Source organism: Chrysochloris asiatica, unplaced genomic scaffold, assembly GCF_000296735.1.
Source record: "Chrysochloris asiatica unplaced genomic scaffold, ChrAsi1.0 scaffold00389, whole genome shotgun sequence".
NCBI classification, from domain to species: Eukaryota; Metazoa; Chordata; class Mammalia; order Afrosoricida; family Chrysochloridae; genus Chrysochloris; species Chrysochloris asiatica.
Genome location: NW_006408907.1, coordinates 1040123 through 1055479, shown reverse-complemented (window position 1 = coordinate 1055479; position 15357 = coordinate 1040123). Strand labels below are relative to the sequence as shown.

General features: G+C 41.1%; 1 protein-coding gene across 1 annotated transcript; it reads right to left on the bottom strand.

The window, feature by feature from the left end:
- Positions 1–3454: 3454 nt before the first annotated feature.
- On the bottom strand, positions 3455–4166 carry RAB9B (RAB9B, member RAS oncogene family). The gene has a single exon (XM_006876524.1). It carries the CDS (start codon positions 4147–4149, stop codon positions 3544–3546), a length of 606 nt encoding a protein of 201 aa, XP_006876586.1. The 5' UTR covers positions 4150–4166; the 3' UTR covers positions 3455–3543.
- Between the last annotated feature and the right edge of the window lie 11191 nt (positions 4167–15357).

Genomic DNA, 15357 nt, shown 5'->3' with positions numbered 1-15357 from the left:
CAGTCGCTGGAGAAGAATGTCATGCTGGGTAAGATGGAGGGTCAGAGAAAAAGAGGAAGACCCCCAACAAGATGGATCAGCCAGGTGGCATCACTGATGGTGTCAAGTGTGACAGCGGTATTGAGGTTGGCCCAGGATCAGACATTGTTTCATTCTGCTGTGCATGGGGTCGCTATGAGTCGGTTCCGACTCGGTGGCACCTGACAACAACAAGGTATGATATGTATATTTATAAAATATATATGTTTACATTTGGTTTAAATTATAATAAAGCAATAATGTGAATAGTCAAAATTCCATGTCCAGTCCCAATACTATTTATGAATTAGAAAGTCACATAAAAAAAGGATCCTCCCCAACCTGATCTTGTGCTTGTTTTCCAATCAGTAGAATAGCTTCTGACTTGATTCCTAAGGAATGGCTCCCTGGAATGCCATGTGAAAAATGATCCTGAGGGCCTAGCCAGTACAGCAAGAAAGAATACTTGATTGGTAAGTACTGTACTTCACACTCAACATTTGCTCAAGAGGAGAAAATGAGAGAAAGATGCACAGACATTGTATACTGGTTATTCAAAATGCACTTTTTATTCAATTTAACACAGATGATTTTTAACATTTGAAACATAATATCTGATACATAAATTTGAGATTTTTAGCAGCACCTGCAACAAGAGGATTGTGAGATACCTCAGGATAAAGAAGAAATTCACCTGAAATTCATCAATCCACTGAAGACACATGGAATCTGAGGCCCCCTGAATGTTAGCCCAATACCTAAAAATAAATATTCCGCATAACGTTTTAGTGGACCATTGAAAAACTGAGTATAGTTCTAATTAGAAATTATTTGTTAAAAAAATTCTAGTGTTCATTTAAATAAAACACCCATTAAAAACATTCCACTGCACATTCTAGGGTACACAATCAATTCTAAACCTATATGCACAGTTCCTGGTACTCAGATTTTAGCCTTTGGTGTTTTGTTTTTTTAAATCCCACCCAAACTATATGTCAGTACCCCACAGAGTGTTACTCACTAAAATGCCACTGTTTTTGTCACTTAATATTAAGTGCTTTGATGAACATATTATGTTGTGATTTGGCAGGAAAAAAAATTGGTATGGTTAAGAGGAAAGGGGCTTCAGTAGACCTGCTAATAAAATTAATACTTGTCTTGGATGAACTGGAGGTCTGTGAATGAGATCCCCATGTGATTTTTCACTCCAATGACCATATGCCACTATAATAGAGACAAGTACTTTTGTGAGTTGATGGAGGTCCTCATGAAGGCCTGAGATCTACAAATAGAAACTGATTATAAGCAGAGTGCAAGTAGAAAGAGAAGGCCTCAGGTCTCATGCACTTAAAAACAATTCGCATTTAATAGTTCTGATTACAGCAATGCACAGATTTTCACCATAACATGATTAGAGCAAAATGATCATAGAACTTGGAAACCAGTGTGGCTGGCTATAGGCATAGGTAGAATGGGGACCTATACTTAAGAGCTGTGGGGTACCAGTTCTGACTGTGACTTCTGGCATCAAAGTTAATTGGACAAAAGGGTCAGAACTATGTCTTAACTGGAATTATTGGTTATCACTGGGTTTAAATACCTTCCTCCACTTGTCTATGTGGCCAAAAAAAATCCCAGAGCTCTTAAAGCACATAAAGTCCCACATGTAAGGCTGATTTCATATGTGGCTACAATGGAGAGTTCTAGGCTGTATTCCTGTGAAAGGCCCCACCCCCTCCCTGGCCTAGGTCTCTTTTGGGTGTTATGTCTAACTGTCCCTCACTACCTTGGGTTACTATTTTTATAACAGCTATCATAAAGTACAGATTAAAAGTTATGCAGGACAAACATCCAGCAACAGAAACTAGACTGCGTATTCATAAAAAAAAACCTGACAAATCATGTATGCATTTTAACATGTTATCTTAAGGATGTTTACATCACGGCACATAAGAATTACTCTGAGCTTAAGAATTTTTCTTGCCACAGTGTAAAATCAAAAGGAATAATTATACAATGGCTGCTAAAGGCTAATCACAGAATAGAGTGCACATTTCAAAGTCCCTCTCTATAGTCTGAGTTGTTATCTTAAAATAAATCAAACTATAACATGGCACTGAAATGGAGTTTATAGAGTCACAGAATTTAGAGCTGGAGGGAATCTTAGACCAAACATGTAACAAGTACAGAAATTCTTTTCATGGCATCTTAACAGATGGTCATCCAGCATCTTCTTGAATATTCCCAATGGAGGAGAGCTCATGATTTAAGGCAGTCCATTCCACTGTAGTATAAGCACTGGACTGCTAACTGCAAGGTCAGCAGTTAAAACCCACCAGTGGCTCCTTGGAAACCCTATACAGAGTTGTTCTGAGTCAGAACTGACTCAACGGCACTTAACAACAACAATTCTACTGTTGGACAACTGAATATGTGAGAAAGTACATTCTAACACTGGGTTAAAGTCAGCTCCCTTGTCACTTTTAATTATCCTGATTTGGCTTGCTGAACATATAGTGCAGTATATAAGAAAGCTGTTCCTTCTTCTACAATAAATTCAAGTTAAGGAACCTTGTGGAAAAAAGCCCATTATCCCCCAATCTTTTCTGAAGCCTACTCTGTGAGCTCGACATGGTGGTCCAAAGGATCATTAAAATATGAGCAGAGAGTACTGAACCCAAAGCCATATACTAAGCAGCATTGCTAAATTGATGAGGTTGTCAGAGAAGCAACATTCCTATGTAGCAAAAGTAAAAGCAGACCAACCGTTTATTTGCAAGAGTGGTTGGCATATTTAAGCATAATTCATTCACTAGTACCCTGTCACTACAAACACAAGGCGTTAACTGAATGTCCAGTGTCACTGGTGTATCTCTTATTGAGGTGTTTTTTTTTGTTGTTGTTGAAAAGCTCCAAGAGGGAGCAAACAATACATTGGGATTAAACAAGGCAGTGTATATTATATTATACATTCACATTCCTAATCATTACAGCCTTTACAACTCAAGCCAGGACATCCTTGTTTGCATTTGTATTTTTTATTCTAATATAACTCAGTCTTCCCCGCCCCCACCCCCACCCTTTTGGCAGAAATGGTAGAAACTGCTTGGCAAAAGTCTGATGGTGACATTTGTTGGTTGATTAATGAAATGCTATAAGGGATGGCTGTAGCTCTTTAACTCCTTCATGCAACTGGGTTCTAGGTTTACACTGTGATTTGAAAAATATTTAAATCTCTCAGGACTAAAACTTTCTGAAATGTCCTGATACACACAAGAAGGGACATTGCAGAAATCACACAAAATGTACTTGGATTGATAAAGTTTGTGTTTTGTTTTTTGTTTTTAATCACTCTCCAACTTCTATTTGAAAGGCTCTTATTCACAATCACAACTTTATCTCTAAGCCTGTGTGTGTGTGTGTGTATGTGTGTGTGTATGTGTGTGCCCCCTTAGAGGGGCAGTTATTCATAAACTACTGACTGACAAATTTAGGATACACTTTTAAAAGGCTCCCTCCATTCTTTTAACAACATGAAGATCCTGTTTTGGAGCCACTGTTCAAGTCAATGGTATGACCTAACATGCAGTGCTCTAGCTGTTCCTCTACAGCCAACACCTGCCTGACAGCTTCTTCAAAGGCCACTGTCACGTTAGTATCATCTTTGGCACTTGTTTCTAAATAAGGATAATCCCCATTCTCCATGCACCAGGCTTGTGCCTCCTCAGTAGTCACTTGCCTATCCTCTTTGTCTACCTTGTTACCCAGAACTACAAAGGGGAAGTGTTCAGGGTCCTTCACATCTGCATAGTAGATGAATTCTTTCTGCCAGTTGCCGAGGTTCTCGAAGCTCTGCCGGTCATCCACACTGAAGGTCAAGAGGCAGCAGTCTGCTCCCCTGTAGAAGGGCGTCCTAAGGCTCTTGAAACGTTCCTGCCCTGCAGTGTCCCAGATCTGGAGGGTTACAAAGCGTCCATCTACCTCCAGATCACGATTTAAAAACTCGACCCCTATGGTGTGAAAAGCTTGGGAGTCAAATTTATTGGTTACATAACGGTTCATAAGTGAGCTTTTCCCAACTCCACCGTCACCCAAGAGAATGACCTTTAAGAGCAGGGATTTCCCACTCATTGTTGCAGTACCAGACAGGGAGGAGTTTGTAACCAAGAGAACCTGGAAATAAAAGAAAAAGTAGGAGAGAAAACAATTAAAACTGAAATAAACTTCATAGCAAATTTCTCTGAATTATGAGGCCTTCTAATTTAACTTCAATTGATTCATGATCACTGATTCATACAGGACAGAAGAAGGATAAACATTTTTGAACATGGGAGAAAAAAAGTCTTGTTCTTTTGAAGTCTCTTGCCTATGCCAGGAAAATGCCTGAATGCCATAGGTAAATGGACTAGCAGATGGTCCTGTAATTTGGTTCCGTTCTGACCCTTAGGTTCTTAGATAAGAATCTAAGACACGAATGCTACTTGAATAAGTAACCATACAAGTTTCTGGTTGAGGCAGTTCCAAACAAGAGGCAAATAGTATAAAAACAATTTAGCATTTGAAATCTGCTCCTAAATGGAACCAAGAATTATTAAGGAAAGAAAATTGTATGAGCTGGGTTCTTGATTCTGTCAGTAGAGGCCTGGGCCAGAAATAGGGTGAAATGTGGAAGAAAAATAAAGGTCAAGTTTCTCCAGGTATCCGGCCCACATTATATTTGCATTGATATAGGGCAATTTTATAAGTAAAGAAAGGAGCCCTGATAGCATTGTAGGATATGCACTTAACTACTAACCATTGGATCAGCGGTTCAAACACACCCGCTGCTCTATGGAGAAAGCTATCTGCTCCTGTAAAGATTTACTGCCTCAGAAACCCTGCACAGGGTCACTCACTATGCGTTGGAATTGACTTCACGGCAGTGGGTTTGGTTTTGATTTTGTATCAGTAAAGACTCTTCCTTATTTATTTCTTTATAGAATAATAGCACTTCAGCTGATGATAGTTGACTGTCACCAATACAACAGCTATTATTTAAGATGAAAATCCTGAATCATTTATGCCTTTTGAGATTTAGGTTCTAACTTCCTAATAGCAATATAAGAAAACGTGTTGTAAACTCTAAAGGGCTAATAATTATATAGTCCTTCTTGTTACCCCCACAGCATGTCCACTCATGGAGTTCCTAGAATGCATCTTAAAATAAAAAAGATCAAACGTTTACTGAGCAACTATCTTGTGCTACATTTCTGTTAGGTACTTACTTTCACACTAGGTAAATTGTGGGACCTCAACAATGATGAACTGTTATTTATGCAAGAAATCCAGAGGAAAGAAAAGGTGCTTCAGAGACACACATATTTGTAATATAATTTTAAAAAACCTAATAGACCTTAAAATAAGGAGTCATAGTGGTGCAATGGCTGAGCACCCAGCTGCTAACCAAAAGGTTGGTGGTTTGAAACCTTGGTAGCTTCTCGGGAGAGAAACTTGGTGATCTGCTTTAGTAAAGATTACAGCCTAGTAAGCACTATGGGGCAGTTCCACTCAGTCATATGGGATTGCTATGAGTTGAAATGGACTGGATGGTACCTAACAATAACAATAATAAGTCTTAAAGTAATTTTGATATGCATATGTATGAGCTATACTTTTTTCTAGTTATTAATTTTAAGAGCTCAACCGAATATATATATATATGTAAATTTTATACTGTGCTTCCATGAAACACCTACCCAGTCAGGTCTTTATCATAACTTTACTCTTTCCGCCCCCCTGTTGTTTTCTTCTTTATTTTTATGGTTCTAAAATACAAATTGTGAAACATTATTTTTAAATATATGCAATAAAACAAAGTTAAGGTGATATATACAAATACACTCAAGTTAGAAAAGAAAACAGAGATAACTCTATTTATATACAGAGGATACTTTTCACAAATACAATTGAGTTAAAAAATGTTATAAATGCCTAACGCGGGCAAATTATTTTTTAATGAGAGAACTTGAACTTGTCTTAGCTTGAGTGTACTTTATATGATTTTTACTTTTACATTGTCTCTTCATTTAAAATAAATAAATAGAAGAAAACAGGAATTCTTCTCAATAAATAATATTCAGGAAAGAGAAATCTAAGATACGGTGGTGGTGTGCCCTGGAGTTGGTTGCGACTCATAGTCGCAACCCTGCATAGGATTTCCAAGGCTGTAATTAAGGACTCTGGTAGCACAGTGGTTACAAATCAGGCTGCGAACCACAAGGTCAACAGTTCGAAACTACCAGCTGTTCCGCGGAAGAAAGATGAGGCTTTCTGCTCCTATAAAGATTTACAGCCTCGGAAACCCTGTAAAGGGTCGCTATCCGACTCCACAGCACATAACAACAACAACAACAATCTTTATGGGGGAGTCCTGGTGTGGTGCTGTGGATTAATGCGCCAGACTCCCTTTGAACTGCAAGGTCGGTGGCTCAAGCTCACCAGCTGCTCCTCGGAAACCCTATACAGGGTCGCTATGGGTCGGAACAGACTCGACGGCACTACACAGCAACAACAATCTTTATGGGAGCAGAAAGTCTCATTTTTCTCCTGTGGAACAGGTTGGCAATTTCAAACTGCTGACCTTGAGGTTAGCAGCCCGACTCGTAAGCACTACGCTACCAGAGCTCCTTAATCTATTTGTTGTTGTTGTGAAGTGCCTTAGAGTCGGTTCCGACCCATAGCGACCCTGTATAGGGTTTCCAAGGAGCAGCTGGTGAGCGTGAACTGCCGACCTTGCAGTTCAAATGGCTTTGCAGTCTGGCACATTAACCCACAGTGCCAAACCAGGACTCCAATCTAATATATACTGAAGTCTAAATCAAAGATGAAATTCTCTTTATACTTATCCAAATTCCCATCTCCAAGAGAGATATTAATGCGCTTATCAATCTGTTTCAAGGTTCTCTATGCAGTTGATTCCACAAGATAAGAAAAAAAATATTAATGGCAAATCTTTGTTTACACATATATTTTCTTGACTAATTATTTTATTCATTAATTTAGGCCATCTGTCTTGAACACAGGTTTTAGTAGTCAGCTGTATTTACTACATTTACTAAATTGAAATATACCTTTGTTTAATATTAGACTTAATTATGGCTAGGGTCTTATTTAAGCAGCATCAAGAGTACTGGTCTACAAAGAAAAATAGTTCCTAGATTTGTTGAGTATTCTTATTAAGATATAAAGAAAATTTTAAAACTACTATACAATGGAGCTCTGGTAGCGTAGTGGTTACGAATCGGGCTGCGAACCTTAAGGTCAGCGGTTCGAAACTACCAGGTGCTCCGCGGGAGAAAGATGAGGCTTTCTACTCCCGTAAAGATTTACACCCTCAGAAACCCTATACAGGGTCGCTATGGGTCGGAACCGACTCGATGGCACATAACAACAACAACATACAATAATCTCGTTATATTTTATCATGAATAAAGCATATAAAAAGAGATTCATTAGTTAAATCTATAATTATGACTTTCTATAACATCTCCTGTACTGATAATTTTCACTTCTTTCTTGGTCTATATCTACTCCACAGAACTCTCAAGTTCTTGGCTTTTGCCCTTTTTTTTTTTTCTTTCCAAACTCTGTCTTTGGAAATAGCTCAAGTAAACAAACATTTCTTTAAATGGAAATAGAACAAGTGTTAGCACAATTAAGAATTTTTAAAAATATACTGGTTGGTATGTGGGATAATTTTGCAGAGCCGGACTCTTGAGCTCTCCCTTAAAAAAAGTAACAAAAGGAAGTACAAACTTGGGCACAATATTGATAGCTAGTATTAAGAGACCATGCCAAATTAGCTTCCTTAAATGCTTAGCAAACAGGTACTCACATCACTAAATGACTTAATTATTCTACTTTCCCAGCTGCAGATAAACTCAAGAGACTGGTCAAGCACTAGTGAATATGGAAAGCAAATGCTCAGCTCCAGGAATAATGATAAATATTAATAACTAACTGAGATAATGCTGCAGTTGCTTGCACTTTCCCTATTTGGTCATGTGCATGCATAACTTCTGGATCCATAGGCTCTACATCAGGGAAAAGGGAGGTAAAGAGTTTCGGTGTCAAGAGTTTTGAGCTGACAGCAATCAGGACACTAGGGTCTTGATCATCACCACATCGGTCATTTATTTTATGAACTTGGGAACTCCATTCAATCTTTTTTGCATCTCAATAATCTTCTAATATAAAAATATTGTTGTTCTTAAGTGCCGTCGAGTTGTTTCTGACTCATAGTAGCCCTATATAGGTTTTCCAAGGAGGTTCCAAAGAGCAGCTGGTGCATTTGAACTGCCAACCTTGTGGTTCAAAGCCCAGTGTTGATCCTACAGTGCCACACCAGGAGTCCAATATAAAAATAGAGATGATAATACGTGTTCTACTTAACTCACGGTATTTGGGAGAAGATGAATAATTAAATAAATTTGCAAAGAGTTGTAAGCATTTCTTTAAAATCTTGGCTTTAAGATTTTTGTTCCTCTTGGTCTTACATTTCCTTTCATTCACTGGTAGGGGCGTTGTGAGCCTGTATTAACCCTTCTCATAAAGTACCTGTCAGTGGGAGGATAACAATTCTTCCTTTTCTCTTTCTTCCATATCTGAGAATGCCTTGCTCCCCAACTATCTTGAGCATCTGCATATGGCACAGAATCTCAGTGTTGGAGGGACTTAAGTCCCAATCTTGCTACTGATGCTTGAGCATCATTTGAGCACCTATTGTGTGCTGTGCCTTTACTGAGGACCTTCTCTACTCTTCTCTGCTGTCTCTAACTCACATTTATTTACTAGATGTAAAAATGAATACAATCTAGGCTTGTCTCCTTGTCTCCAGTCACTAAATCCTGTTGATTTTCCTCTGCAGATCCATTTTCTCCGCTACCGTCCTCATCTTGGCCCACAAACCACATCGAATTTATTGTGAAAGTTTTCTGGTTCTTCTCTATCTGCTTCGAGTCTCTCTCACCCAATCTAATTTGTAAACCTTCACTACTCAAGCACCCACTGGGTGCAGACTATCGGAAATACATAAGTGTTTAAGACAAGGTCTTTCATTTAATAGTTTAGAGAATAACATAAGCTTAAGCTCATGGTTTACAGTTGAAATTATATCATTATACTGCCTTAACTTGTTAGCTATCTTTTTCTAGGCATGTCTTTCATCCACAACCAGGTTTAAAATTCCCAGACAATAAGATCCCTGTTGGTATATGTCTTTGAAGATCCTTCAGCATGCAGCAGTAGGATCTTCCAGGGAGGTAATAAATAAATATGTATTTGTTGACAAATTAACTAATTAGGTGTGGTTGGTGGTTACGTGCCATCGAGTCAGTTCCCACTCATAGTGACCCTGTATAGGGTTTCCAAGGCTATAAATCTTTACAGGAAGAGAAAGCCTCATCTTTTTCCTGTTTTTAAGTTCTAACCTTGAGGTTAGCAGTCTGACTCATAATCACTATGCTACCAGAGCTCCTTAACTAATTAGTTAGGTGCCTGAAATTAATTCCTTTGAATTCATGCTAATGTATAATAGATTCATGGTTCTTTAAGATGTCCAAATACTATTATTTACAAGATGACTAAGACCAAAAGATAATGGACTTATCAGGGTCATTTTTCAGATGGTACTTAACAGGAATGCCACCTGTTGAAAGTCAGTGGAAATGCTATAGCTTCTCTCCTTCAAAATGAATATATATAATCTGTGTGTATATACATTTTTTCCATTAGCACCAAAGAAGAAGAGCAGACTAATAATCTGCACTTTGTTTTCAGTGGGTGCTGGCATCACCACTATCATCCATCATCTTTTAAAAATGAGTATTAAGTCCTTAAGGACATACTTAGATTTAAAAGAACTAGCACAGAATAAAAGGAGCTCTGAGAGCGTAGTGGTTATGAATCGGATTGCAAACATCAAAGGTCAGCAGTTCCAAACTACCAGCGGTTCCATGGGAGAAAGATGAGGCTTTCTGCTCCTGTAAAGATTTACAGCCTTGGAAATCCTATACAGGATAGCTATGAGTTGGAACCGACTCCACGGCACACCACCACTACCACCACCAGCACAAAATAAAAGCAAAACTATATTTTCCTTTCCCAGAATAAGATAAATTTAAGCCAAGCCATATATAAGGTAGAATTAAGCAGGGAAAGGAAAATTTAATAACCCTAAATATGTTTCCGTGGGAGAAAGATGAGGCTTTCTGCTCCTGTAAAGATTTACAGCCTGGGAAACCCTGGACAGGGTCTCTATGAGTCGGAACCAATTCCACAGCACACAACCACCACCTCCACCAAATATGTTTAATAAGAAAATCAAATCTCCTATACATATTGCATGGGCCCCATAACAAGTTAGGATTTGGACCGAAATGCTTATTTTGATTTTGGTCCTATTCAGAGGCAATCTGACTTTGACTGACTCAAATATACTAAGGATGCAGTTTCCCCATCTTATCCCTCCCTCAATAAGAGCATGGTGGCTCTGTTGGATAAGCACTGGGCTGCAAAACACAAGGTCAGCAGTTCCCAGCCCACCGACTGCTCTGTGGGAGAAAAATGAGGCTTTCTGATCCCAGAAAGACCTACAACTTTGGGAACCCTGCACGGAGTCGCTATGACTTGAAATTGACTCTCTGGCACTTAACAACAACAATCCCTCCCTCAAATAGCCTAGAAAACATTCTCTATGGGTCATTTATTCACTGTCTTTTTTTTTCCAATTAAGGTTCTCAGTCTTGGACAGTAAAGTGAATTAAGAAATCACATAACCAATGTTCCTCATATTTCTTTGTTCTTCAACATACATAAAAGCTTCTGCACCCACAGAGACTAATTAAAATCATAGTATTTGGTTGGAGGATGCTGAAAGTGAGGGTGTAGAAGGAGACAGTACCATGAAGAGAAAGAGGTTGAGTCTTTGAAAATAGTGCATTTTAGTGTGATGATGGAGAGGAGGCAGAAAAGAAAATTGGTAACATCAGTTTGATTGTCATGAGTGGAATGATGCTCAAAATCACTAGCTCAGATTGAGAGCAAGTCCTGAGAGGGGTGAGCACTATAGGGGTGGGTGGGGAAGAGCAGTAGGGCTAGTTAGTGGATGCGAGTGGTTCTGAAGGTAGTCTGAACAGAGGTGGAGCCATTGGTGGAGCTGAGGGGGAAACCTATCTTATGGTTAGGTTTCCCCCACAGCTGGTTAGGCTATTCAACTCAATGTTTAGTCCTTCCACGATATTTGGAAACAGTACACTGGAGAACTAGATGGGTCTTTCTTCAATGTAAAAATTAACACAAATAAGAAATGACAGAACCTTTGAGATGCTCTAATTTAAAAATGGTGTGAATTTCCAATACAACCTGATGTTTGGTGTGTGTCTCTGTGTGTGAGGGTGCTTGGGGAGTTGGCATCAAGGAAATCCTCTGTCACACTGGATTCACTTTTCAGGGCTAACAAGTTAATAGCTACATCCATACTGTCCAGACCTTACAGCTGTCAGTCTCTGGAACAATACTCTCACATTATGCCTGCAGTTATATCCTACATGCAATTAGAAGGATCCAGTGTGGAATTTCACTTTTTAATTTTTCACTTCCATATAACCACAGCTCTGGGCCTATGAGTCCAATGGCACATTAGATAGCAAATAGCCACTGCCCTCAGGCCACTTCTTCCTGAGGAGAATGCCTGTAGAAAATAGGTAGATAAGGTTTGGGTGACATTAAGCTAGGAGAGCACAGGAAAGAGCAGCTTTCTGAGGAGACCTGGAATGTTGGCAACTCTGTGCCAGAAACACTGTTATTATAGGGGACCTAGAAAGTGAGATGCTATCCATATAGACTCAACTACCTCAGACACAGGTCCTGTCATCGCACCCCCAGCTCTAAGAGCCAGGAGGCTGTGGCGCATGCGCACTGAGCCACACCCGCTCCCCACGGAACCCTGCGCCTTTCTGTCGTCTTTGGCAGCTGCTCCGGATTACTCAGCAGCGCCCCCTCCACCATCACCTACCCCCGCGGCCCCCAATTCCAACCTCAGCAGCGCCTAGGCCCCTTTCTCAGGATGCAAGTGGACCCAGACGCCCCCCAGAGCTCCCTTTGCCCCTCTTCTCACAGGCCCCCGACTGCCCGGCCTCGCGGGTCCGCTGGCCCCCTGCTCCTCTTCCTGCCCGCACACGGGCACCTTACCAGATAGAATGGGAGTGAGACAGGAAAGGGCCGCAGGTGCCAGGGAGGTCCGCTCCTGGGGCCTGGGGTCCCTTCCTCAGCGACACCTCCACTGCTCCTGCTGCAGCCTCGTCCTCAACGGGGCAGCAAGTGCAGCTTGGACCTCTGTGGCCTGACAGCTGCCGCTTGCGCCCACCGCTGCTGCCGCCGCTGTTGCCGCCACCGCCGCCGCCGCCGCGCAGCGTCTGGCGCCGGCGCCCGCCAGGGGAGGGGGCGGGGCTCGCTCTGCCTCCCCGGGCCCCTTTCTTGGTGCTGGGGACCCGGTGTCGCAGCCTCTCTCCCTTTGCTGTGGAGACCGCTCCCTGACTCGCTCACGCTTCTTTCATGTTGTGTGCCCAACCCTGGTCTCTCTTGTCCTCCTCCCATCTCTTAGCCAATTAGGAGGCACAGTGACCATGGACCCTCAAATATTGCTCTCCCACTTTGCTTCTCTGCAGTCTAGGGCCTGAGCCCGTAGCCAGGGCTGGCCACAGCTCTACTGCAATTATCCTCTGACCTACCTCTAGACACCCTCCCTCTAGACCCTATAATTTTGCGCTCACACCCTCTTTGAATAACTCAGTAAAATACATGATCATAGCACATGTACCAGGTCTTCTAGAAGACTACTTACTGCTCATGGCATTCTCATGGCAATTCAAATGGAAACGTTCCTATCTGTAGCTCAGGCATGGAAGACATACTGCCCTTTACCTTTACCTGTTGCCACACAGGGAGCAACTACTGGAATTGCTGCTGGGTAAAATTCAGGATTTTCCAATTGCGCTTTGCCACCCAGCCAGTCCCTTCGTGTTGCCTCCTGTGGCTCTCTGATGCCTCCGATTAGTTTGTGATTCTTTCCTGGAGTCAAAGGAGGAGGCAGCTCCTGGGTAATTTTGCATTCGCTCTACCTCTCAGACAGATTCATCTCTGAAGGTTACCCCAGATCTGAGAATGTGTACCTTCTCAGAACTTGTACCTATATAGGGCTACCTTCACTTAGCATGTGCCCTCTTGAGGACATCATATCTGCCCTCCCTTCATCTCAGCCACCCTCTACCTCTTCACCAGTCATCCACTCAATCATGTCCTCAGGCACCAGCTTAGATGTCACTGCTTCAGGGTAATCTTTCCCAATACCCCCAGAATAAATAAGGTGCTACAATATATTTTCTCCTATACAGGGTCACTATAAGGCAGAACTGACTCGATGGCACTTAACAATAACACCTTCCTATTGTCTGGAGTCCTGGTGTGATGCTGTGGGCTAATGCGTCAGACTGCAATAATCGTTTGAACTGCAAGGTCGGTGGTTCAAACTCACCAGTTGCTCCTTGGAAACCCTATACAGGGTCGCTATGGGTCGGAATCGACTCAAAGGCACTTAACAACAATATTGTCTGCTGTTTATGTATCAAAATGATGATTATTTGATTGGCAATTATCTTCCCCACTAAACTATATTGTACTCTCATATCAAGTACTGTGACTGTTTTGAATCACCTTCATTCATATTCCCAGAGCCTAGGGCAATGCCTGGTACATAGAAATGCTTTAATGCTGTATCATTAACAATTATTGTTATTTTTTAATGAAATGAAAGAATCGAACTGAATTTCCTATGTTTCTATTTAAACCAGCCCTACCAGCTGCTCCGCGGAAGAAAGATGAGGCTTTCTACTCCCGTAAAGATTTACACCCTCGGAAACCCTATACAGGGTCGCTATGGGTCAGAACCGACTCGATGGCACACAACAACAACAACAACCCCCAGATTAAAACTCTTTTCTTGTGGAGAAGACATGCACACAATCTTCTAAATCAGTTTCTAACTTGTGTATCCTTATCTGAAAGAAAAAAGAAAATCTTTGAGAATGCACGTTGTTACATGTGGTGGTGATCATGTGCCATGTAGTCTAATCTAACTTATAGTGACCCTGTGTAGGGTTTCTGAGGCTGTAAGGAGCTCTGGTAGCGTAGTGGTTACGAATCGGGCTGTGAACCTTAAGGTCAGCGGTTCGAAACTACCAGCCGCTCCGCGGGAGAAAGATGAGGCTTTCTACTCCCGTAAAGATTTACACCCTCGGAAACCCTGTACAGGGTCGCTATGGGTCAGAACTGACTCAACGGCACTTAACAACAACAACAACAACAAATCTTTACAGGAGCACAAAGCCTCATCTTTCTCCCAAGGAGCAGCTAGTACTGCTGACCTTTTTAAGCAACCCAACTCATAACCCACTATTCTACCAGAACTTCTCTCATTATATATTCATCTCATTATATATAGAGGTAGACATAGATGAGACGCCTGGGTGGTACAAGTGGTCTTCAATGGGCTGCTAACCATTCACACCCACCCAGCCAAAAAAACCCCATGGAGCAATTCTACCCTGTAACACATTACTAAGGATTCTGTATGGTCTGGTATGAGAAAACGTCTGTAGGGAGGGGTAAGGGTGGGCATTTACACCGTGAGTTATCACACTAAGTGAATGGGTTCAACTTGGCTGCAGATTAAAATACAACATACCTATTTATAAATTATATAAATGTATTACTGCGCCTATATATGATACACATTATAAAATTATTATGATGATGTTGTTATGTGCCATTGAGTCAGTTCTGCTTCATAGCAACCCTATGCACAACAGAATGAAACACTGCCTGGTCCTGTGCCATCCTCACAATTGTTGTAATGCTTGAGCCCATTGATGCTGTCACTGCGTCAATTTATTTCATTGGGGTCTTTTTATTCTTCGATGACCCTCCACTTTACCAAGCATGATGTCTTTCTCCATGACCCTCCTGATAATGTGTCTGAAGTATGAGAGATGAAGTCTCACCATCCTGGCTTCTAAGGAGCATTCTGGCTGTACTTATTCCAACACAGATTTGTTTATTCTTCTGGTAGTCCATGGTACTTTTAAGATTCTTCTCCAATACCATAACTCAAATGTATCAATTATTCTATGGCCTTCCTTATTCATTGTTCAACTTTCACATGCATATAAGATTATTGAAAATACCATGGCTTGGGTCAGGCGCACCTTAGTCCTCAAACTGACACCTTTGCTCTTGAACAGTTTG